The sequence below is a fragment of the Chamaea fasciata genome, unplaced genomic scaffold (assembly GCF_029207755.1).
Source record: "Chamaea fasciata isolate MVZ Bird 193981 ecotype frontalis unplaced genomic scaffold, bChaFas1.0.hap1 SCAF_20, whole genome shotgun sequence".
In the NCBI taxonomy this organism is placed as follows: domain Eukaryota; kingdom Metazoa; phylum Chordata; class Aves; order Passeriformes; family Sylviidae; genus Chamaea; species Chamaea fasciata.
In genome coordinates, this window is record NW_027094105.1 from 5371744 (window position 1) to 5393962 (window position 22219).

Here is a 22219-nt window from a genome sequence, read left to right on the forward strand (position 1 = left end):
TCCAGGATCCCACTGGCCTTGTTGGCCCTCGGGGCCTGCTGGCTCACAGGCAGGTTGTCCACCAGGACCCCCAGTCCTTTTCTGCACAGCTGCTTTCTGTGTCAGCCCCCAACAGGTTCCAGTGTTCGGGGTTGTTCCTCCCCAGGTGCAGGACCCTGCATTTGCCCCTGTTGAGATTCAGAAGGTTGTTCTCTTCGAGAGGGTCCCGGGTCCCCAAGGCACGAGGGGACAGGGGGGCACAGGGACCCGGCCCAGGTGGGAGGCGGGGCGATGCAGGCCAGACCCCGCCCCCTTGCTCCATGGTCACGCCTCTTTCCCGTAGCCCCGTCTATTTGACTCCGCCCCTTCTGGCTCCTCCCCTCCTGTCCCCGCCTCCGCGCGGGGCACGCTGGGAGCTGTAGTGCGGGCGGTGCGGGAGCCGCGGCCGCCATGGCCCCCGGAGCGGCTCCAGCCCCGGTGCCGGTCCGGGTCCTGCTGGTGCTGCTGGCGGCCGCCGCCCGCCCCGCCGCCGCCTGGGACCTGTGGGCGCTGCGCTGCGGCTTCTCGGCGGACTGCGAGTGCGGCTTCGGGCCCGACCTGCGCGGTCAGAGGGAGCGGCCGGCCGGGAAGGGGGTCTGGGGCACGGGGGCCCCCGGGGGCGCGGGGCGCGCAGCCGCCGAGGCCGGGAGGCAGCAGGCGAGGGGATCCCGGGAGCCAGCGCGTCTCCAGGAGAGCCTTCCCGGGGGCGTCCCTTGCAGCGGGGTCTCTCGGCCGTGCGGCAACCGGGGATGCCACGGCCCAGCGGGGCGGCCCCAGGGACGGGACGACCCGTGACAACCCGCGTTCTCCAAGTCCTGGTTTCCCTTCGTTTCAGGTCTGGAGTTTGACTTGGCCACGAATCTGGTGGGGCAGCCCCTGGTGAGGCAGCAGGTGATGAAGGGCTTGAGGGAGTTCCTGGGGAACCCGAATCCAGTGAAACCCCTCGTGATGTCCTTCCACGGCTCGACAGGAACAGGCAAAACCTACGTGAGCTCCATGCTCATCCGCTACCTCTTCCAGAGGGGGCTCCAGAGCCCCTATGTTCACCACTTCTCCCCCATAGTGCATTTCCCCCACGCTGAGCTGATAGAGCAGTACAAGGTAAGGGACACCGCTCAGCCCTGCCACTTGACTGGGGGGGTTTGGCTATGTCTGTCTTGATCCTCAGGACATATGCATTCAAGCTGTTTCCCGAAGTGCAGTAGGAATAAAAGCTCTTTGTTTTACCCTTTCAGACAAACACAGCTGAGTGAGTGGCTCCATACACTGGCTGAAGGATCCACTAGTAACCGTGATATACTCAGTTATTGCTTTCGTCCTCTCCAGAGCAGTCCTTGCCCTGATCATGTTCTCATTCTTAAATATTTACACAGCTTTTTGAACGCACAAACAAAAGTGCTTGGCTTAGATGAAAGGCACTAAAATTTTCCGACTGCTTTCCAAACAGCCTGATGGCTGTAAAAACCTGCATATCACTAGACTTGTAATCCCCTCCTCACACAGCACACAGCTCCCTAACAGCAGCTCCAGGCTCTCCATGGTGCCATTCTGTCTCTTAGTGCTGAGAAAAGAGAGAAATCAAAATGCCAGATTCTCAGAAGAGTGGGGATTCAGCACACCTGGACCTTTAGTTCCTGTGTGTTTGGAGAAGTTATTTGTTGTATTGTGTCCTTAGAGGAAATGCTTTTGGAAAAGTAAATCCCTTCCTGGCTGAAGTGCTTCAGTTAGGAGTTACCCATGCCCCCAGGCAATGTGAGTGGTTTTGGGTGGGCTGGGAAGTACCTTCAGCCATGATAAAGGGCTGTTCTGGGTCAGTGCAGGCACATTTTTCTGCATCAGAACAGGAGCTGGCAAGAAGCTGGGAACTGTGTAGATACAACAGGGAATGAGAAGAACGTGGGGAGCTGTAGGAGTCTGAATCTCCAACTTTAGTGTGCTGCCTCCTCCTTTAAATCTGTTATAAGAGACCTACAATGGGCTAAAAAAAGCCAGTAAACAGCCACTGTATGAAGCCCAGAATAAAGGGGCCTCCCCAGTACTGGGTCTTTGAGCTCCAAGTGTGTGGTGCTGTGCAGGGACACGCTGCTCTCATCACCTTTGGCTCTGCTTGAGCTCCTGCCTCAGCCTTTACTCTAGTGTGCTTGAGCCTTCCTCGCCCTCTCACTGCCTTACAGCTTGTTGGGTGTTTTTCCTAGGAAAGCCTGAAGCGCTGGATCCAAGGGAACTTGACAAACTGTGGACGGTCAGCATTTCTCTTTGATGAGATGGACAAGATGCACCCAGGCCTGATTGATGTGATCATCCCGTTCCTGGGACCCTCGTGGGTTGTGTACGGGACCAACTACCGCAAAGCCATCTTCATCTTCATCAGGTGAGAGAGGCCTCTCCATGGGGCCTTCCAGCTGACTGCTGCTCATTTGGGCAAAGGTCACACCTACTGCAGGGCACACACTTGTTTCGCCTTTCCTTCTCCAAGCCTTGGGCCTCTACAACTGCCAAGAGATGCTATCTCACTGTGAACAGACAGATCTGGAGAGTGGGGAAAAGCCTCCTCTGCATGTTATTTGGCTGCCTCTACAGGAGTTATTTTGGGCCAGGCAGCTGGGAGCTGCTGGCTTGCACTCTGCAGGCTGGTGGGTGTCAGGTGCCACCTGAGACACCATTTTCCTGGGTACACACTGGATGAGCCTCTCATTCTCGTGCAGCAATGCAGGAGGGGAGCAGATCAACAACGTGACATTGGCTCTGTGGCATGCCCGCAAGGACCGGGAGGAGATCAGCTTGCAGGACCTGGAGCCAGCCATCTCCAAGGCCGTGTTTGAAAACCCTCAGAGTGAGTCCATGGAGCTGAGCTCCTCCTGTAGCCCCACAGCCCAGCACAGGCAGCCAGGCCTGTTCTAGGAAGCCACCCACACCACCTGCCACCTCCCAGGCAGCCAGAAAGGGACAAGGGAGTTTTGAGGGATTGGAACTGCGATCCCCTTGTGGTTTTCATGCCCAAGTGAACCAGCTTCTGAGCCAGCAGACCTGTTGCCATATTTAGCAAAGTTCTTTGGAGACAAGGTGTATTTGCAGCTGGGGGCTGGCAGACAGTGCAGCACACTTGCCAGAACAGCACTGAGCTATATCGATCCCCATTGCCTGCCTGGATCTCCTTGCTTTTCCCTTAGCACAGGGAGCAGAGCCTAAATTCTGACTAGACAAGCTAATCCCTCCATTCCTGGAGAACAAGTCTGTTTGGGGGGGAGGTGACAAATGATGGGTTCAACCCTCTCCTTGTACAAAACCAGCAAGATCTCTCTTCAGCAGAGTATTTTGACTTCACACAAAGCAGCTCTTTGAATTGCAGGGACTGCAGAGACTCCCTGAAAGTAAAACCTTCTCTTCCTTTCCTTGTGCAGGTGGCTTCTGGAAATCTGGGATCATTAATGAACATCTCATTGACTTGGTTGTGCCTTTCCTCCCGCTGAAGCACCACCACGTAAAACAGTGTGTCATCAGTGAGCTTGTCCAGCAAGGCCTTGAGGTACGCCCGGGTGTCGTCCAGGAAGTGGCTGACAGCATCCCCTACTTCCCAGAAGAAGAGAAATTATTCTCATCAACAGGCTGCAAAACAGTGGCCTCTCGCATCAGTTTTTTCTTCTAGTCACTGGCAAGGGCCTGTCTCCAAATCCATATGGAGCTAGAAAACACCCAATGCTGGTGGGATGAGCAGTGGGAATGGTGTATCACTCTCCACAGCACAAGTGCTCTCCTGCTCAACTCTCTCCAGCCCTAAGGAGTCCACTTCAGGATGCAGCTGCAGGACCAGGTGCAAATTATGTGATTTAAAGCACTTTACTGATTCAGTCTTGGCTAGGTAAGAAATTCACCACCTGAGACATCTGTGATGACATGGGGAAGATGCTGAGAAGGTCTGCAGTGTCAGGGAGGTTCTCACCCTCTCAGCAGCACCCACCCGCAGCTCTCCCCACTTCTGGCAGCTGTTGATACCCAATGCGTTAAGATTCTGAGCCCACAGAAGAATATTTCTTCCTTACAGCATTTTAACAGCTTATAAAAAACCTTTTTAAGCGTAGCTGTGCCTCAGCTCCTTGGCACAACATGAGTACTGGTGCTGACTCCTGCGAACACCTCAACATGGCAACAAAGTTTTCTTTTCAAGGAAGTTTTATGGCCACCCACATTCCAGTTTCACTGTGAACAGTGAAAGGGACCAGTTTCGACACCAAATGAGAGGGATAATGTGGGAGAGGGCAACACAGGATCTGCCATGAGCCAGGCTCCCTCCCCTACAACCCCTTCATCCATCTTTTCCAAAGGGCCAAAGGATTTCTCTGTAGCAAACCAGGAAAACAACAACAAAAGACTTCTTGCTTGTTTTACCAGCCATGAAGAATCTCCTACCTCCAGGGGAGCCCACAGTGCTGCTATCGGTTTTGAAAATTCCTTTTATTCAGTGATGGTTTCTACAGCAGAGTTGGTGCTGTGAGCTGTGGAGCCCCTTGTACATCCTTCTGCTGGTCAGACCTTGCAGGCTTTGGCTGGGCCAGCACCCGTTCAGCTTCTGGGGAGTGTCACAATGGGGGACCTGGGGACAAGTTAGAGAAGATTAGTGCTCCAGACTGCCAAGCATGGGATGCACAGCCTGGCTTTTGCCCAGATTTTAATATCCTCTGTGCTGTTGCAGGATAAGAGGTCAGAGGAACCAGAGTCATTTGCTAGGAGCAACCTACTCCAGGGATGGGTGTAGGGACACTTTGCAAACCTTCTAAAGCTCTGCTTGTTCCCTGTATGGAAATGAGCTGCCAGTGCTTGGGACCATTCCAGCTCCAGGCCCTGAGCTTTGGGGATTTTAGACACCACCCAAAGGCTGCCCCAGAGCTGGCCCAAAGACGGGCAAAAATTCTGCCTCTACCAAAAATACAATGCATTTCTAACTTTAAAATAAATCTTTTAAGAATTAAAGACTTGAAGTCTTTACATGGATTCCTGACTGCAGCTAGTGTGGAAGGACTTGGAAGATGAGCAGTTTCACAGTGCTGTGCTGCTGCTCTGGGGAACTGTCCCAGTGCCCTGGAAGAAAGCTCTGCCCTGCTGGGCAGGGTGAGGACCCACCCAGGGCTGAAGGATGGTTTGGGGAAGGTGAGGAGTGATGTGTTCCCCCATCCAGGCGTATCCCAAGGGCCGGCAGGTGAGCGGAGATGGAACAGGCACAACACACACAAAACACGGGGCCCAGTCCTGGGCATTCACTGCTCCTGCAAGTCCCTCGGGGACCCTCTGCAGAGCTTCTCCCGGCTCGAGGGGGTTCCCAGGCCGGCCGCAGCCCCCAGTAACGCCTGGTTAACTCATCTCGCCGTCCTCACCACCACCACCTCTAGGAGCAGCCGGCCCGCGGAGCATTGTCACAGCGGCGACACCGCCACCGCCCCGCCGCCCGCTAGAAAGATGGCGGCGCTGCCCGTAACCAAGATGGCGGCGGAGGAGAGAGAGGCGACGTGGGCGAGACGTTGAGCGGCGCGCGGGTGTGACGTCACGCGGGCACCGAGGGCGATGCTGGCGGCGGAGGTGGCGGGGCGCGCGCGAGCGCTGGTGGGGCGGGCGGGGCCGCGCGCCATGGTGAGGGCGGGGGGGCGCGGGGGGCAGCGGGGCTGTGAGGGGAGCGCAGGGAGCTGGACTGTGAGGGAAACGGGGGAATCGGGGGAACGGGGCCGTGAGGAGAACAGGGTGGATCAGGACTGTGAGGGAGGCACCGAGAGAAGACGGACTGAAGGGAATGCTGTAGGGATCGAGACCGTGAGGACCCAGCCAGCTGTGGGGAGCATGGAGGGAGCAGGTCTGAGAAATGCTGGGGGGATCATGCCCGTGCAGGGGCCTCATGGTGACCCGTCAGAGCCCTGTTGACACTTGTCACGCAGGTGGCCGGCCTGGGCAACTATGGGCTGCGGGGCACACGGCACAGTGTGGGCATGGAGGTGCTGGACCGGCTGGCCCGGCAGCTGGCGGTGGCTGAGAGCTGGCGAGCCGACAAGCGGTGCTGCGCTGATGTGGCCCTGGCCACAGTCCACGGCCTGGAGCTGGTGCTGCTCAAGCCACGGAGGTTCATGAACCTCAATGGGCTCAGCGTCGCCAGTGCTGGTGAGCAGTTGGGTCAGCCCCAAAGCCTCTAGTCCCACCAGCCCCCTGTGACAGCCCTGCCATCCCCCTGCCCTCCATGGCTCACTGCAGCCCCACTCTGTAGAGTCAGGGCCTGGCAAGTCTGTCTCCCCCTCATTTCTTGGGTTGTATTTCTGTTTCCAAAGCTGAGATATACAGCCTTGGCCCTGAAGACATTTACCTGGTTCATGACGACCTGGACAAGGCCCTGGGCAAGGTGGCAATCAAGCTGGGAGGCAGTGCAAGGTATGGGGTGGCCCCAGCTCTCTGATTGTGTGAGCTGGTTTGAGGCTTTAACATGCCCATACAGACTCATGGGCTGTTCTTGGCCCCATCCCACCAGGCTTGCAATGTTTCAGCTCTTCTCCTGGGCTTGATCCATTGCAGAGGCAACAGCTGGCTGTTTGGGCAGCCTCCCAGTTCCTGCCCTGGCAGGAAGGGCAGGGAGCCTCCTGGAAGCGGCTGTGTGCTGGATTCAGCCCATTGACCGCACCACATGGGCTTTTTATAGCACTCTTCCTCCACAGTGCCTGCCCAGTGCCAGCCCCTGGGGCAGGCTGCAGACATTTAACCTAGGAAAGCTTCCACTGTGGGATGGGGCAGGTATGGTGCTGGGCCCCAGTGCTCAGTCACACGTGCACCAGCTGGGGCAAGAGCTGACACACAGAGAATGTGCTGTCCCAGCCCTGCTTCCCTCAACCCCCATCCAACTGCTCTGAGCCCCTGGGGCTGGATGTTCCTGCAGAACCAGGACATGGAGACTTCATCCCTTGGCTGGGACCACATTCCCACGTTCCTGCAGCAGGAGACTCCAGGGCTATACGAGGGGGTGTCTTACAGACTTAACTGTGGGTTTTCTCTTTCTCTCCCAAGGGGACACAACGGGGTCCAGTCCTGCATCAGTGCTTTGCACTCCAACGTGAGTGGGACTCATTGGAAGGGTATCAATCCTGCGCCCCCCTCGCTGCATGGCTTGTTCCCCCACTCCCATTTTTCTGATTCCCCTCAGACAAGCCCCTGCTCCCTTTCCCCCCTTTTCTCCTTCCCCTTCTTCCCAGAGGGCTGTTGTCTGTTTGGCCGCCGTGGAGGACATGGAAACAATTAGCTTGAGTGGCTCTGCCAGGCCTGGCAGGAGCCTGGGATCTCCGCACAGCCCAGCAAAAGCCTCTTCCAAAATTATGTTTCTTGGAGCAAGCACTCGAAACCACCTGGAAAACATGAGGAGCTGTTCCCTTGCTGCCCAGCCTCACTCTCAGCACTGTCACCTTGCCTAGCTCTGTCTGAACACTTGAGGGAAAGCTCCTCCAGCTCTCTTCCTTTCTCCGCAGGAGATGACCCGGCTCAGGATTGGCATCGGGCGGCCAGAGGGGGATGTGTCAGTGCCCAACTATGTCCTGTCTCCATTCAGTGCTGAGGAGCAGGAGAAGCTGGAGCAGATCCTGGCCCAGGCAGTGACCTGCCTGCTGGGGCACATCCAGAGCCGAGTGCCTACAGAGCCGGGGGACAGGGGCTGACACAAACCCCAGGGACCCTTGTGGCTGTTGGACAGGATGCTGCGGGCTCTCCGGAGTGCCTGTGGTGCGGAGCAGAGCTGGCCCAGCTGGGCAGCATGGCCGGGCACTGGGGCAACCTCCTTCCATCCCCACACCAATCCAGGTAGCTTGTGTCCCGTTTGCATGCCTGCAGAGGCTCCATACCTCAGTTTGGCACAGAAATTAAATAAACCCTCGCCCTGACTCTGCCCTGCTCCTGCCTCTCTTTCATGCGCCGCCTGCCGAGCTTGGGTTGTCCTTGGCACTGCAGCTCAACTCCATGTTCCCATCCCTGTTCGATCAGCACAGTATGGAGTGAGGCTCCTAGTGAGAAACAGGGAGCAAGAGGAGCTACTTCTGTAGAATCCAAAGGCATTTCAGCTTTGTTGAGAAACTGGCAAGCACAAAGAGCCTGGAATCTCATAGCATGTTGCTCCCACTGAGCTGCAGCAAGTTTCAGGGCTGGCCTCACAGTGTTTTTGAGTTCAGTGATTTTGGCCAAAACCATGGAGTTTCCAACAGCTGCAGGAGTTCTGGCTTCCCACAGACCCGTTGTACGTCTCATGGTGGAAAGGGCAGACTGAGGCAATTGTGTCCTTACCACTGCTGTGTCCCAGAGTCCTGGGCTGTGCCAGCATGTCCTGCCCAGCTCTGTATCCCACGAATACTGAGACCCAGCAAGGGCACCTCCTCTCCTGCATCCCAGCAGGCACTGGAACAAGCACTGGGACACTTGCTGCCTGATGTATACCACAGTGTTGCTGCCACTTCCATCCTCTGCCTCCAGCTGGCACCAGACCTTCTACTACTCCATCCCCAGCTCCTGAGCTCCTCCCGGAGTACTGAGGCTGCCTGGGACCAGGGGAAAAGCTGGGAAGCAGAAGTGTCCCCAGCCTATCATCCCTTCCTCACCCATGTCTATACTAGCTGAAACCCTGCACTTTTCAGAACAGGCAGCTTGTCTCCTACTCCCTGTTCTCCAGTAGATCCACTTGGATCTTCAGGTCCCGTGTGATCTGGAGCTGGTTGTTTTCCTTCAGGACGTCCCTGCTGCAGCTGTTCATCCTGCCCCAAATGATGCTTTCCTGAATCACTCGGTAGTCTCACACATCTCACTGTGGGTGTCTGCTACCAAGGCATCCACTTGCTGCTCCATCACCTCCATTCCCAGGGGAGAGCTGAACTCCCTGAAGATGCCACCCACCTTACCCACCCAGACCCCAAGCATGAGCCTCGATCTTCCTCCCCACCCCACCTCTCTCCTTCCCTCTCTTTCCCCCTTACAGATTTCATTCGCAAAGTTCCCAGCTATGGGAACTGCCAGACCCTTGCCCCTGCAGCACCGAGGTGACCCCAGTGGGGTAATGCCCTGGGAACTTGGGGCAATGCCAGCACCCAGCACATCAGCTCAGTCTGCTTTAATCCTCCCTGGACTTCCACCCAGGCATGGCACGAGGGACGAGCCCGGTCAGTGGCAGGAGGCCACCACGGGTGCAAACCCAAAGTCCTCTCCCCAAAAGTCCATGCTGGTGGGAGGTGGCACAGTTGGCATTGCTTGGGACTGTCCTGGAGATGTGTCCTCAGCAGAGATGGAGCACAGTGCTCCTCTGGTCTCTCCACTTGGCAGGGAGAGGCTTTCCTGGGGCAAATCCTGCCTTGGGTGGATTCGTCACATGCAGATTCAAAGAACCCTGTGGGGCTCTGTCCAGGGCAGCTGCATCTCTTGAGGGAGTGGGCAATATAAGGTCCTTGCCCACGGTGCTCCCAGCTGGATCACAAGCCCTCATCCCTAGGAGGCATGGACACAGGCATTAGTGGTCACAGCAGGAGCAGCCCTGATGTGTTCACGCCTGCAGCCGAGGCAGTGGGAGGGCTGTTTTCCAGCCTCCCCCGGTCTGGCAGCTCCCAGGGCAGTTCTGCTGCCAGGACAAGCAACCTCAGGCAGGGAAAGTCTGACCCAGCATTAACTGTGTCTGTGCTGCCCTGGGGCTGAGCCAGTGTTGGTCGCCTGCCTGCCTGCATGGCCACCCCACAGATGCACAGCCCCAAGGAGACCCACTTCTGAGGGGGGCAAGCAGTGGGGATGGAATGTTCCCCTGGGAGATGCCCCAGTTCTTTCCATACTGAGGAGACTTTTGCAGCAGCCAAAGGAGCGTTCTCCCTTCCTCACCTGAGGGACTAGGAAGCAGCATGGACTCAGGGAGATAGAGGGCTCTGCCCCATGTCCCTTCCAGCCCAGTGCAGCCCCACATGGGACATCTGTGTCCCCACCCCTTTCCCCACCTGGAAGAGATAGTCTGGTCTCTATTTCCCAGTGCATTGAGTCTGACAGGGAGAGCTGCTGCCCCATGACAAAAACAAGCTAGGCATGTGAGACACATCTGAACATGGCACTTGCAGGGAGATGCTCCCCAGCTGCTCTGTCCCCTGTGCCTGGGTCTCATGGCCTTGCTCACCATCAGAGCTCATCACGGGCCGTGGTGTGGAGGTGGCCAGCACTGCCCCGTGAGTCCCTCAGAGTCTTCTGCGAGCCAACCCAGTCAGTCTTCTTGGCATCATCATCCCAGATGGTGGAAGTCTCGGTGTCACTCAGCCAGTTGCTGTCCCCAGCATAGTGAGTAGGATAAACCAGGAGGGGGTGAGCCGAAAACACCAGCAAGTCCCGTGGGGAGAAGTGCCGCTTGTAATCCTCGCTGGAGAAAGTGGAGCAGACCCGAGAGGAGAACTGGCTTACAGAGCATGGCACAGAGGAGTAAAAGCACTGGGGAAAACCCTACCAACCACCCAGGGAAGGCTCCATGCAGGGCAGAGTATAGGGAGGGATGTAGGGTACCAGGCATTGAGCCGGGGAAGGCTGGGCAGGGACTGTGGAGGGATCACAGAGAGGACAGGACCTGTCACTCCCGACCAGCTGGGGCTGCCTCTTGGCACAGAGTGGGTCTCTGGCACAGCATCCAGCTGGCCCTGAGACAGGGCTGTCTGGTGCTGTTATGCCTGCAAGCAGGGGGCTTCCAGCTGCTCCTGGTGCACCTCCAGAGCACTAATCTGTCCCTCTGTCCACCTCCAGCCTGCCTTTTACATGCCTGATCCCTGTGTTTCTCCATCCTGCTCACTGGGTTTCCCAATCCCTTCTCTCCCAGGACACCCACCCACTGGTGCTCACTCACCCCCTAAATTGCCCCTCTCTCCCCAGGAAAAGGGTTACTGCTGACCCCCACCCCAGGGAGAGGCATGAAAGTGCTCCAAATTGGGACTGAGACCTCCAACCAGGGACAGGGGACCACACAGCCCCCCAGCACCAGGGTACAGGGGGCTGCTCCCCGTCCCTTGCCATGGGGCCAAGATCCTGTGCAGAGCCCACATCAAGGCCCAGCTCCATTCCTGTTCCCCCATCCCATGCTGGCAGAGGGCCATTTTCCAGCGGCCAGTGGCCAGGCAGCAGCCGGCTGAGAATGAGCTCATGCTACAGATGTTTTCCTCCAGCATGAGTAACGCCTGCAAGGGGGGGAACTGGGTGAGGTGGTGACAGTGGAGAAGAAACAGATTGTCCCACACTGGCATGGCCAGGCCGGCTCCCTCCTGCACAACCCGCTCCTTACTTGGGGTGCTTGTCATACATGATGGGCAGATACTCGTCCACCGGCAGCATTTTGGAGAGGGGTTTGGTGGCCAGCAGCTTCTGTGCCCCATGGTAGGAGATGGCATAGGCCAGTGTCCAGTACGAGTACCCGGCCACCACCAGGTTCCGCACACCTTTCACAGGTGCCTCATCCTCGTCGTTCACCTGTTTCCTCCCCAGGTAGCTGTGGAGTGGCCAGGGAACCATGAGAGCCAGCCTTGGGGACCCCCACCCCACATCCCCCTACCCCCAGCACCTACATGAGATCCCAGTCTTGCTGTGCCTGCTCCAGCTCCTCCATCAGCCGTTGCAGCCGTGCTGGGAAGGCAGCCTCAAAGCGCACATCATCCTCAAAGACCACTGACCGCTCCAACCTCTGGGACACGATCTGGTGGAGAAGGCAGATGTGCAAGCCTATCCCAGCACCACTCTGGGCTATACTGGGGCCACTGACCCTGCAGGACACCCCTTCTCCCCAGGTCCTCCAGACATCTGTGATGCTCAAAGGGTCCCTTCCCACTGCTGGTGGCCCTTAGGGACCCCATGGCCGCTGTGGCCCCATACCTCCTTCCAGATATTGTAGTGGCTGAGGAAGCAGCCAACCTCGCCCTTGGTGAGTGTGCGGCCAGAGAAGGGATCGTAGTACCCGGGTAGCAGGTCCACACCCAGCACCTTGATGTCACTGCTGTTGAGGGTGCTGCAAGGTAAGGGGCTGCATCAGTGAGGTGTCCCCCAGACATTCCCAGTCCCCTCCCCAGGGTGACACCAGAAGACGGCTGAGAGGTTCCCCCATGGTCACCTGCCATCCACAGCATCCACCACCCGTGGAATGATTTCCAGCTCCTGCAGGGATGCCAGCATTCGCTGCCGCCGGTCTGGCCTCCGCACCAGGTTGATTAGGAAGATCTAGGGAGGAAGAGGAGAGCCCCAGCAATGGGGCATGTTCTCATGGGGGGACACACAGCCTGCCCGGCTACTGCAGGATGGGGACAGGAGCTCGAGCTTTGCTATGGGTGGACGCAATCAGAGAGATGGACACAACCAGAGGGATGGACAAGGGGACATGAGTGGCTCCATTGGGCACTTACTTCATCAAAGCCCATTTTCGTGAGTGGCCTGGGCAGAAGAGAAATGTGCCTGGAGCGCTGCATGGGGGGACCATCCACTGTGGAGAGAGGAAACATTCTTCAGTGGAGCCCAGATTCCCCTTGCTGGGAGCTGGGGCTGACAGCCCTGTCAGGACCTGGAGGCCTCCAGGACCTCTTCACCCGTGGGCACTCACCCATGGCCTCCAGCATGAGGTGCACAAAGTTGGCATGATCATCCTCCAGTGTCTGGTGGGCCTTCAGAGGAACATTGATGTAACCAAAGTGGTGCTGGTTGCACACATGGACCTCCACGCCTGCCAGGTGAGACAGGTGAGCTGCACAGCTCCCCCAAGCCCCTGCGCCTCCCAAAACCCCCATCACCCTCACCAGCCTCCTGGCAGGAGTAGGCAAAGACGATGATGTCATCGAAGGCCCAGGTGTAGTTGGGATGGGGCGGGTAGAAAGCCAATTGCAACGTCTCCTCTTTCCGCAGGTCGATCAGGAAGGTGGCATAGACCATGGGGACACGGAAGCAGCCCACCCGCTGCCGGTTCTTGGTGGGGAAGTAGTCAGCTGTCCGGCGATAGTATCCCTGCAGCACACAGCACAATGCCTCCATGGCAGAGGGCTCCTCCACCGTGGGGGTGTCTTATTCTCCAGGGCTTTCTGGGGACGTACCTGGGGTGTGATGCCACACCAGAAGTTGGAGTAGTAGGTCTGCGAGTCCAGCATGGGGGCCACCACTGACTTGTTCTGCGCCATGAGAAACTTGAGGGTCTGGTTGTTGGTCAGGACACTGTCAGTGTCCATGAACTGTGGAGACAGCACAGGTTCTGGAGACATGGAGAAGCCCACCTCAGCCCCCACCCCACCAGTGCCCCAAGCCCCTTACCAGGATGTAGTCTGCCTGCTGCTCCCGGGCATAGGTGAGAGCTTCCTGCTTCAACTTCATCACGTTTTCATAGCGTTTGTCACTCCAGTGCTTGGGACCAAGCTCATCAGGGTAGGAGCTGGGCAGGGGGAGGCAGGGGTTAACCTCACTCACTGGGAACACACTAATTCAGTGCAGGCTGCTCGTGCCGGCAGGCTGAGTCAGCCCCACTCTGCTTTGCTCCTCCTGGTCCCCAGCCAGGGAGAGTTGATACTGCTCCAGGAGCCCCTCACAGCCCACACCTGCCCCCACCCAGCACTCACCCAGCCTCACCTGGGCTCCTCTTGCACCTTCCAGGCCACTGAGTGATAGTCCTTCCCCACCGCCCCCAGCCACTCCTGCAGGATTGCTGTCGTGTTGTCCAAATTGTGGTCCGTTGCACACCTGGGATGAGGGGACATCAGCCTCTGGGGGTCCTCATCAAGAGACTACCAGGACCTCACCCTGCACCAGAAGTGCTCACGGGGCCAAAAGACTGAGCCAGTGAAAGACTTGTTCGGGAACATAACATGTAATTTGAAAGAACCAAGGCTGCGCAGGCAAGAGGGACAAAGCCAACTGGTAATTTCTTCCCCGGTGCCTCTGCCAGCCAGGCTGTTCCACAGCTCTCGCCCCTCACCCCTGCAGCCCAGTGGCAGCCCTGGACATTTTCTCCTCACCTCAGCCCCGTGACTGCCCACCATGAGCATTGCAGCACAGCCACTTTTTCCCCCTGCCCCCCTGCACCCCACAGTACCCCTGTGCATCCCACTGTTCCAGCAGTGAGAGGAAAGGACTCAACAGGCAGCAAAAAATCCCCCTTCCTGAACATTCTCTTTGCCAGGCACCATCACCATTCCCAATTCTCCCACCCGTCCTCACAACAATGTTCACAGGGAGCCCAGCACAGAGCTGAGGCCACCTTGCACTGGGCCAAACCCCCAAGTTCCCACACTCCTTGGCACCCTCGACCTGTCAAAGAGCCCCGGGACATCCCCCAGGCACCGATGTCATGGGGATTTGACGGATTCAGGGGACAAGGCAGGATCCGTGTCCACCCAGCTTCACAGGCTGCTCTTGAAACACGGGGCAGGGTCCTGCAGCCGGGGGTTCCCGGGGGATGCAGTGGGTAAAGGTGAGGATCCCCCTTCCCCTTCCCCTGCAGGCACCTGACCCCTGCCCCAGCCCTGCCAGGATCCTCCTGCCAGCCCCCGCCTCAGCTCCCCCACAAAAGCAGCTGCAGAAAAGTTTCCGACAAGCTCAGGCGAGAGACGGCAGTGGCGCAACAAGGAGACAGGAGACTCCTCTTCCAGCCAACCCCCAGCACGGTAAAGGGGGCTTGGGGGTGTCTTTGGGAAAGGGAGGCTGAGGGTGAGCCCTGCAGGGAGGGGGAAGGCAGCGTCTGTCCCTGGTGATGCAGAATCCCCTTGTGTCCAGGGGTCCCCTCCCTCATCAGCCCCACAGCTTCCTCAGGGGAAAGATGGGGGTCCTGCCCCTTCGCCGTGGGGCAGCCCGAGCCCCTCCCGGTTCCCTGCTGGGTCCCACACACTGGGCAGAGCCACCCCTAAAATTTTGGGGCTGGGGGCGCTGCTACCAGCGGGGTCCCTGTTCCTCGCGAAGGTCCCTGCCCCTTAAGGATCCCCATTCCCCCGCAGGCCACCATTCCTTCGAACCTGTCCTGTCCACCCAGGCCCCAGTTACTACAAGATCACCCCGAGCCCCCGGTTCCCCCACTCTCTCTAGCTCCCCCCCGCATTGTCCTTCGGGTCCCCGCTACCCTCGGCTCTCCATTTCCCTCACATTCCCCTTACTCCCTAGGACCCTCCTTCCCCCCTACTCCCCCCATTCCCCCGGGGCTCCCCGTTATCCCCGCGGTCCCTGTGACTCCAGCTTCCCGGCTCCCCGCGAGATGCCCATTCCCCCACAGCCCTCTCCTCCCCCAGGATCCGCGCTACTCTCCGCACCGCGGGATGCCCGCTCCCCCCGGCGGCCCGGCTCCCTCCGGGGGTCCCGCTCCCTCACCACAGGGCGATGCTGCCCGCTGGATAATCCAAGCGCTCCAGGGCTCCCAGGCAGTGCGGCAGCGAGTGCTGCGCGTTCCGGGCCAGGAGGGCGAGTACCAGGCGCGGTGGGGCTGGCCCGGTGCCGGTGCCGGTGCCGGTGCGGGTGCCGGTGCCGGTGCCGGTGCCCAGCAGCAGGAGGAGGGCGCAGAGCGGCCCCGCGGCGCCCATGGCGGAGGCGGCGGGCGGGGAAGGGGCGGGCTGGGACCCGCCGCGCTCAGCGCACCCCCCGCCCCCGCCCCCGGCCCGGCCCCGCCGCCGCCGCAAGCCCCGGGGGCCACTTTGGGTCGGGTTTCCTTAAATAGAGTCGATGTCGGTGCAGAGCCCCGCACAGCCCACGGCTGGGGGGCGAGAGACCGGGGGACACCCCGGGACGCCCTCCCCGAGGATGCTCCAGGGCATCCCCATGTGCCCCTGGCCAGCACAGGGTTGGGTCCCCACGGGGCCTGCACGGCGTGGGTGGGTGGGCAATGGGATGAGGGGGTGCTCATGTTTGGGAGAATATGGCCAAGGGCGCTGGTTGCCGGGGGCATCATCGCCAGGGGGGCTCATGGACAACGGGATCGTGGCCAGAGAGGCTTGTGGCTGAGGGGGGCTTGTCTGGCGAGTGGTGGCTGAGTGGGCTCATGGCTGTCGTCCTCACCAAGGCAGCCCACCCCACTGAGCCGTGTCCCACCCGGGCTGTCCTCCATGGCTGACCATTCGCAGACCCACAGGCGTGTCCGTGACGTGTCCGAGCCGCGGGCCGGGGCAGGCCCGGGGCCTGTGGGACGTTTGACCGAGCCTTCTGTTTTTCCATCCAATCCATAAATAAAGCCGTCAGCTCGCAGAGCAAGCGCGGGCCTGGAGGTGGTCACGTCCTGCAGAGCAGCAACTCCGCGCTCCCCACCAGCAATGCCGGGCGCCTCTCACTGCGGTGGCCCTGGTGAGGGACGGGTGGATGGCACACATGGCCAAACCTGTGCCCACCCGCATCAGGGTGAGGGGTGCCCCGGGCGGCTGCTGTCGCTGGCTCCCGGTGTCCCCCCGGGGGGGCTCCATCAGCGTGTGGAAGTGAACAATCCAGGAACACCTGAAAGACCACAGAGAGGGCAGGGGACTCACAGGACCCGGCAGTGATTGCAAGGAGAGAAAAATGCTGTTTACAGCCCCGGCTCGGACAAGTATTTCGGGAAGGGCTCGGCGCCAGCGCAGCCGGGAATTCCCAGCCATGAAGGAGCTGCGGGAAGGGGCAGGCGCCCGAGCGCCCAGCACAGCCGGACCCACCCACGTCCGTGTTGGGACTCCATCCATGTGCACCGCTCCGGGAAGGCTGAAGGAGGGGCAGCCCCTCTGCCCTCCGCCGGAGCCCTGGAGCACGGCCCCGCAGCCCCGGAGGGGATGAGGGCGGAGCAAGGGCGGCAGAGTGGCGGGGATGCCCGCGGAGCCCGCGGCCCCCCCCGTCCCCCGGGGACACCCCCCGCCGGCACCGCCCCCGCACCGCGGCCCCGCGCTCGGTCGCTGCTGCCACCTCCCGGCGCCGCCGCACCGCCCGTGCCGGCTCTCGGTGGGGAGCCCGGGCTCTCTCCGGACTGGATCTGATCCCCACGTCCCCACAACCCTCCCTCCCTGCCTTTCTTCATCCCTGCATCCCATCATCCCTATATCCCTGATCCCCACGCCCCTCCAGCCCATCACCCTCCATTCTCTCATCCCTGCTCTTCTTCATGCCTGCATTCCTTTTCTTCTTCATCTCTTCACATCTTCATCCCTGCATTCCTTCCCTTCTTCGCCCTGATATCTCCACACCCCTCCATCCCTGCATTGTCTCTCAGGGTCACAGCTGGACCTGCCCTTCCCCTGGCACCCCACACCGTTCATCCACCCAAGCACAGCCATGGCCCCACTGCCCTGGTCCAGCCCTCACCGACACTCCCTGCCCGTGGGCTCCAGAGCAAAGGAGGAGAGGGACAGACTGCCCTTCCCACAGCCCCATCACCCCCACAGCAGGCAGAGGAAGGGGGGCTGCCACTGTGACAGGGAAACTGAGGCACGGGTGAGTGAAATGTGCTGCACACAGACAAGCTGGGACTCAGAGCATCCTGTGCCTGTCCTCCCAAGCTCAGCTGGGGTCAGAATTATCCATGCCTTTGCAATCTGCCTTCCCCCCACATCCTGGCTTCTGCCGGGCTCACAATGGACCCTCAGAGCCCACTGAGAGCCAAGTGGCACCTTACAAGCAGTTTTGGGCATGCAATGGAAAACAACCCAGGTGAGCTCAGGGGAAGGGGGACATGGAGATACCTGTCAGGGCACCTGCTGTGTGGTCCTCAAGGTGACAACCCACCCAGCTCCGTGCTGTGTCTCAGCATCTCCATCTGCACCATGCTGCTAACGCAGGGCTGTGACAGCTCCAGTGCCCCAGGAGCGGGACTGGAAGGCAGGTGACAGGTCCCCACAGGGTCCAGGGTGTCCCCGTGGGGCTCAGGACATCCTCACGGCTCCATGCACTCATGGTGATACCTGCAATACAGAGACAGCATCAGGCCTGCAAGCATCCTGCCTGGAAAACCGCCTTCCCATCCCCAAGGCTCCAGGCAGCAGCACCACTGCACAACATTTACAGGAGAATGTTTTCTTTTCTTCACAGGAAAAAGTTGCTTTTGGACCCAGGGATGAGGATTTTGGTTACCTCCCATCCCTCTCCACCCCTTCCTTGAAATTTTCTAGGATTTTCAGCAAAGCCTTTAAAAGCTCTGGTTTCCTCAAACGTCATATTTTTCTGCTTTAAAAGGCTCAACCTTGGTTTCAAAAGGCAAATATATAAAGATACATGTGTGTATATATATGTATCTATAAATGCAGAGGTTCTCCGTGTGTGTACATGGCTGAGGCTGGTACAAGTCCCTTGGTCAACAAAGTATTTTTATTAATCTTTTTTCACAAGAAAAAACATCCTGGGGACCCAACCAGCTGCCCAAAGTCCATGGTACTCCCAAGGGTCCCAATTCCCATGCTGTGACACTGCCCAAGTGGTGCACTGCCCTCCAGACCTCCCCTGACTTACCCAGCCTCAAAACATCAGCCCTGTTTCCTGCTGGGGAAACTGAGGCATGGAGCCCTCTCCCCTTCTTCTCAGCCTCCCAGCAAGTGCCTGTCCAGGGGGAACTCTGGAACCAAGGGAGTGCCTGTGAATCCACCGTACCCTCTGCTATGCAAACCCCGCATCCTGCACCATTCCAGCTGTTCCAGATGTTTTCACCACCTCCCAGCTGTTGGGTAGCTCAGGAGGCCAGCGCTCCCCTCTCAGCTGAGTTTTCCTTCCAGGTCTCTGCTAAACCCATCACATCCATGGGCGCTGCTCCGCTTTCCTCTTTGCAGGCTGCTTCTGCAGCCTGCAAAAACTACAGATCTTCCCACACAGAAAAATACTGGGGAATTTACGCCATCTTGGAGGGATTTGGGCCATCCTGGGAGGGATTTTGACCACCCGGGGGGATTGTGGCCCACCCAGGAGATGCTGTGCCAGAGGAGTTGGAGGCTGATGGGAACAGCATTCTCATCCTGACTGTGGGGAAAGGGAGATCTGTGCCTCTGTAAATGAGCGGTGCACACTGCCAGTGTCCCCCAAACCTCAACCCACTGGGAGACCAACTGGAGTCTTCCTGGTGGGCTCTGAAATTCTGGGACTGTGGAGGCTTCCTGGGGGTCCTTCTTCATGTCCTGTTGGGAGCAGAAATCCAGGGCCATGCTCCACTCCACCTGCAAGGCACTGCCACCCTTGGAGCCACATCCAAGCCCTGCAGTGGCCCAATCCTGACCCTCCTGGGTGGCACAGCTGGTTCAGCCTCAGGATAGTCCCTTTTCTCCCCAGTCTGGTCCACACCTTTTGGCACCAGGACCAGCAGCACCCTGGCTTTGAGTGTCAAAGGGGATCCCAGACACCTGTCAGTGGACAGAGGGACACCTCCCACAGCAAGGGGAAACTGAGGCAGGAAACGAACGCTAGGCTGTCAGTGGGCAAGGAGAGGCTGCACACACTGAGGCTTCACTCCAGGGACAGCAGGGAGCTTCCCTCTGTCCCCCCCCCAATGCCACCTCTCAGAGGGACAGCGACAGAGGGGTACACGATGGACCAGGTCCCCTCTGCGATGTGCTGACCGGTGCACTGCCGTCCCCTCCCTCCTCTCCCCGCCGTGGGGCTGACGGTCGGTCCCATCCCAACCCGGGGCAGCTGTGACCGAAAACAAAGCTGTCCCCTTCGGCACAATACCCTTCTGTCCCCCCCCCCAGCTGCTGACCGCTGGGGTGGGCAGCGGCCGGGCTGGAGGCGTCGAGGGGCCGTGCCAGGCCCCCGCTGGCAGGGGACAATGTTGGCAGTGATGGAGAGTAGGTATTTCAAAAGGTTTTGTTTTCGGGTTGACCCGCCGAGCCGGCGTGACCCCGCAGCCCCCCACCCAGCCCTGCTCCTCCGTCCCAATAGAAACTGGCCACATTCCTGACCTCGGGAGGGGGGGGGGGAAGTTTCAAACCTCCCCGGGAAGGAGACAATGGGGGTGTCAGGGCAGTGATTTAGGAGGGGGGGCTCTTTCCATCACAAAGGCGAGACAAAGGCGCTCGGCGCTGGGAAAGGGGCTTCGGCGGCGGCTCAGGAGAGGGGCCGTGGTATTGTGCCTGGCCAGCCGCCCTCGGCAGCAGGGCTGCCAGGGCCCACCGGGTCCCACTGGGTCCCATCGGGTGCCAGCAGGTGCCACGGGGTCCCAATTTGGTCCCACCTGCCTCTTCACCCCAGTCCGTACTGCAGCCTTCCCCGAGGCCACCCTGGAGACCACAGTCTGGTGGCTTCGTGGATGTGTCACCACGACCCATGTGAGAGGCAGTGAGTCCCCACTCCACGTGGGATGGTTGGGGCACCGCTGCTCTCCACAGCTCCCCAGGGACCAGCCCATGCTTTGGGCACCCCCGGGTTCAGGGCTCAGACTGGGGCCAGGCCCTCCATGGGCAGCTGTCCCTGACCCGGGGGACGCTGAGACCCAGAGCCCTGAGCTCCCCTCGCCGTCAGCCCGCCCGGGTGTCCAGGGTTCCATTCTCCTCTGCAGCGGCCATTCGCGGTTCCGAGGGCCGGCGAGGGATCAGCAGCTCCTCTGTGAGGAGCTCAAAGGGGCTTTGTGCACCCCGGGGCTGCCGGCACCCAGCACCACCGGCCACCGCCGGCACGGGCACCGCGCCGGTGCCCACCCTGCCCACACCTCGCAGCCTGCGCCCCCCACAAACCCCCCTGTTTGCAACTGCCCCCTGTCCGACCCTCCTCCTCCATCCCTGCGGGTCTCAGCCCCTAAACCGTGGCAAAACCGCCCCACACAAAAAAAAAAAAACAAACAAAAAAAAAACCAAAAAACAAAACACAAAACAAAACAAAAACAAAAACAAAAGAACCCCCACAAACTACAACACCCAGGAAACTGCTTAAGCAGACAACTTACAGTGTCCTCTGCTGCCGAGCTGAGCCCGTGTCTCCAGCCAGTGTCCCAGTGACGACGGGATCGGAGCCTGCACGGAGAGGGAGTTTTTTACAGGATAAATGTTTTTCTCCCGGTGCTGGACTGCTGATCCGAAGGAAAAGCTGGAAACAAGTTCATTGGTTTTGCTCTAGCTCCCTGTCCTTGCCCTAATTTTTTTTTTCCTGGCAGCTGGTGGGAGGAAGGGAGCTGGCAAGGTGATGCTTTTTGGGGAAATGGGGAACTGCTGGTGAAAGAGGCACTCACCGCACCGGGAGCCTGGGAAAGCCGGGGAGCTGCCGGGAGGGCGGGAGCCTGATCCCCGACCCACCGTGCCGGGGCTCCCGGCTGTGCCCAGGCTGACCGTCGTGCCGAGGCTCGTGGTCGTGCTGAGGCTCACGGCCAAGCAGCGCCCGGCGGCAGGTGGAGGGGCGCCGGCGGGATACACCAGAAAGCCAATGACATCATGTTGTGGGTTTGTTGGGTTTTTTTTTTTTTTTTCTTTCCAGGATGAAATTTGCAGACAACTTCCCCGACCGCCCGCGAGCGCTGGGGCTCCGCGGTAGGGAGCAGGACAGGTCTCCCCAGGACACACAGGCACCCATCGAGGGAGTGCAGAGCTTCGCCAGGGCTTTATTTTTTTTTTTTCCCCTTTTGGGTTAGATGAGCTACATTTTCTTTCTTTACTCGCTGGTGCCTTGCAAGAGGCTCTCCAGCGCACAGAGAGCGCGGCCGGCCGGCGGCTGAGCAGAGCAGCCCGGCACAGCCGGCGCCAGCGCCCCGTCGGGGACCCCCCATCCCCACGGCGGGGCAGGATCCGTCCCCGGCCGCCCAACCTGGGATGGCTCCTTTCGCCTCTTCCCTCTTAATTTTGTTTAGAAACTTGTCAGGTTGGTAGATAAAGGAGGTGGAAAGATCAATCCCGGCTTTTCATCAGTGTGGGAAAAAGTATTTCACTAATCCATATTTATTGGTGTAAGGAACCGGGGGGGGGGGGGGAGGGGGGGGAGGAGGGCAAGAGACCCTAATGGTCAGAGCAAAGGACAGAAGGGACAGTTTAAGGCTGCCCTTTTCCTAGAGGTCACATGTCACCAAAATCTTTCGGTTGTCTCGGGATTGGTTACATTCTGTTCTCTTTTTTTTCTATTGAGGTTGCCAAGCAACTAGCTAAGACCAGCCAAGATATTTTCTTTATTACAAGTGGAGCAGAAAGCAGCAAGGAGGAGAGAGATAAAAAAAAAAAAAAAAAAAGAAAGAAAAACGGGGAGAGAAGAGAAGAAGTTTAGACAATTAACATTTATAGGATCACATAACTTCATTAACTCGGCTGAGATTTGGGAGAGAGACAAAAAAAAA

General features: G+C 59.0%; 3 protein-coding genes and 1 long non-coding RNA gene across 9 annotated transcripts; 2 read left to right on the plus strand and 2 right to left on the minus strand.

Annotated features, from left to right (window-relative positions):
• Positions 1-411: 411 nt before the first annotated feature.
• On the plus strand, positions 412-4986 carry TOR2A (torsin family 2 member A). Of its 2 annotated transcripts, none has more exons than XM_066201140.1 (5): positions 412-583; positions 854-1119; positions 2214-2389; positions 2724-2851; positions 3420-4986. In XM_066201140.1, the coding sequence occupies exons 1-5, from the start codon at positions 430-432 to the stop codon at positions 3662-3664; spliced, it is 969 nt and encodes a 322-aa protein (XP_066057237.1). In that variant the 5' UTR covers positions 412-429; the 3' UTR covers positions 3665-4986. The 2 variants fall into 2 exon arrangements, with proteins under 2 accessions (XP_066057237.1, XP_066057238.1); XM_066201141.1 differs by having other exon boundaries at positions 496-557.
• On the minus strand, positions 4456-5220 carry LOC136299482 (uncharacterized). The gene is made up of 2 exons (XR_010723505.1): positions 5137-5220; positions 4456-4609 (listed from the first exon to the last, which is right to left on the minus strand). It is a non-coding gene; the product is annotated as an uncharacterized lncRNA (long non-coding RNA).
• A 183-nt stretch (positions 5221-5403) lies between these two features.
• PTRH1 (peptidyl-tRNA hydrolase 1 homolog) lies at positions 5404-7915 on the plus strand. 5 transcript variants are annotated; one of them, XM_066201145.1, is made up of 5 exons: positions 5404-5640; positions 5940-6159; positions 6324-6423; positions 7051-7118; positions 7506-7686. In XM_066201145.1, the coding sequence occupies exons 1-5, from the start codon at positions 5575-5577 to the stop codon at positions 7589-7591; spliced, it is 540 nt and encodes a 179-aa protein (XP_066057242.1). In that variant the 5' UTR covers positions 5404-5574; the 3' UTR covers positions 7592-7686. The 5 variants fall into 5 exon arrangements, with proteins under 5 accessions (XP_066057242.1, XP_066057239.1, XP_066057240.1 ...); XM_066201142.1 differs by having other exon boundaries at positions 5477-5640; positions 7051-7096; positions 7506-7915; XM_066201143.1 differs by having other exon boundaries at positions 5477-5613; positions 7051-7096; positions 7506-7915.
• Positions 7916-9112: 1197 nt separating this feature from the next.
• On the minus strand, positions 9113-15579 carry CERCAM (cerebral endothelial cell adhesion molecule). The gene is made up of 13 exons (XM_066201379.1): positions 15349-15579; positions 13621-13731; positions 13309-13426; positions 13095-13229; positions 12804-13008; positions 12611-12730; positions 12417-12493; positions 12128-12234; positions 11893-12025; positions 11589-11716; positions 11309-11512; positions 10166-10402; positions 9113-9498 (listed from the first exon to the last, which is right to left on the minus strand). The coding sequence occupies exons 1-12, from the start codon at positions 15555-15557 to the stop codon at positions 10168-10170; spliced, it is 1782 nt and encodes a 593-aa protein (XP_066057476.1). The 5' UTR covers positions 15558-15579; the 3' UTR covers positions 9113-9498; positions 10166-10167.
• Positions 15580-22219: the final 6640 nt, after the last annotated feature.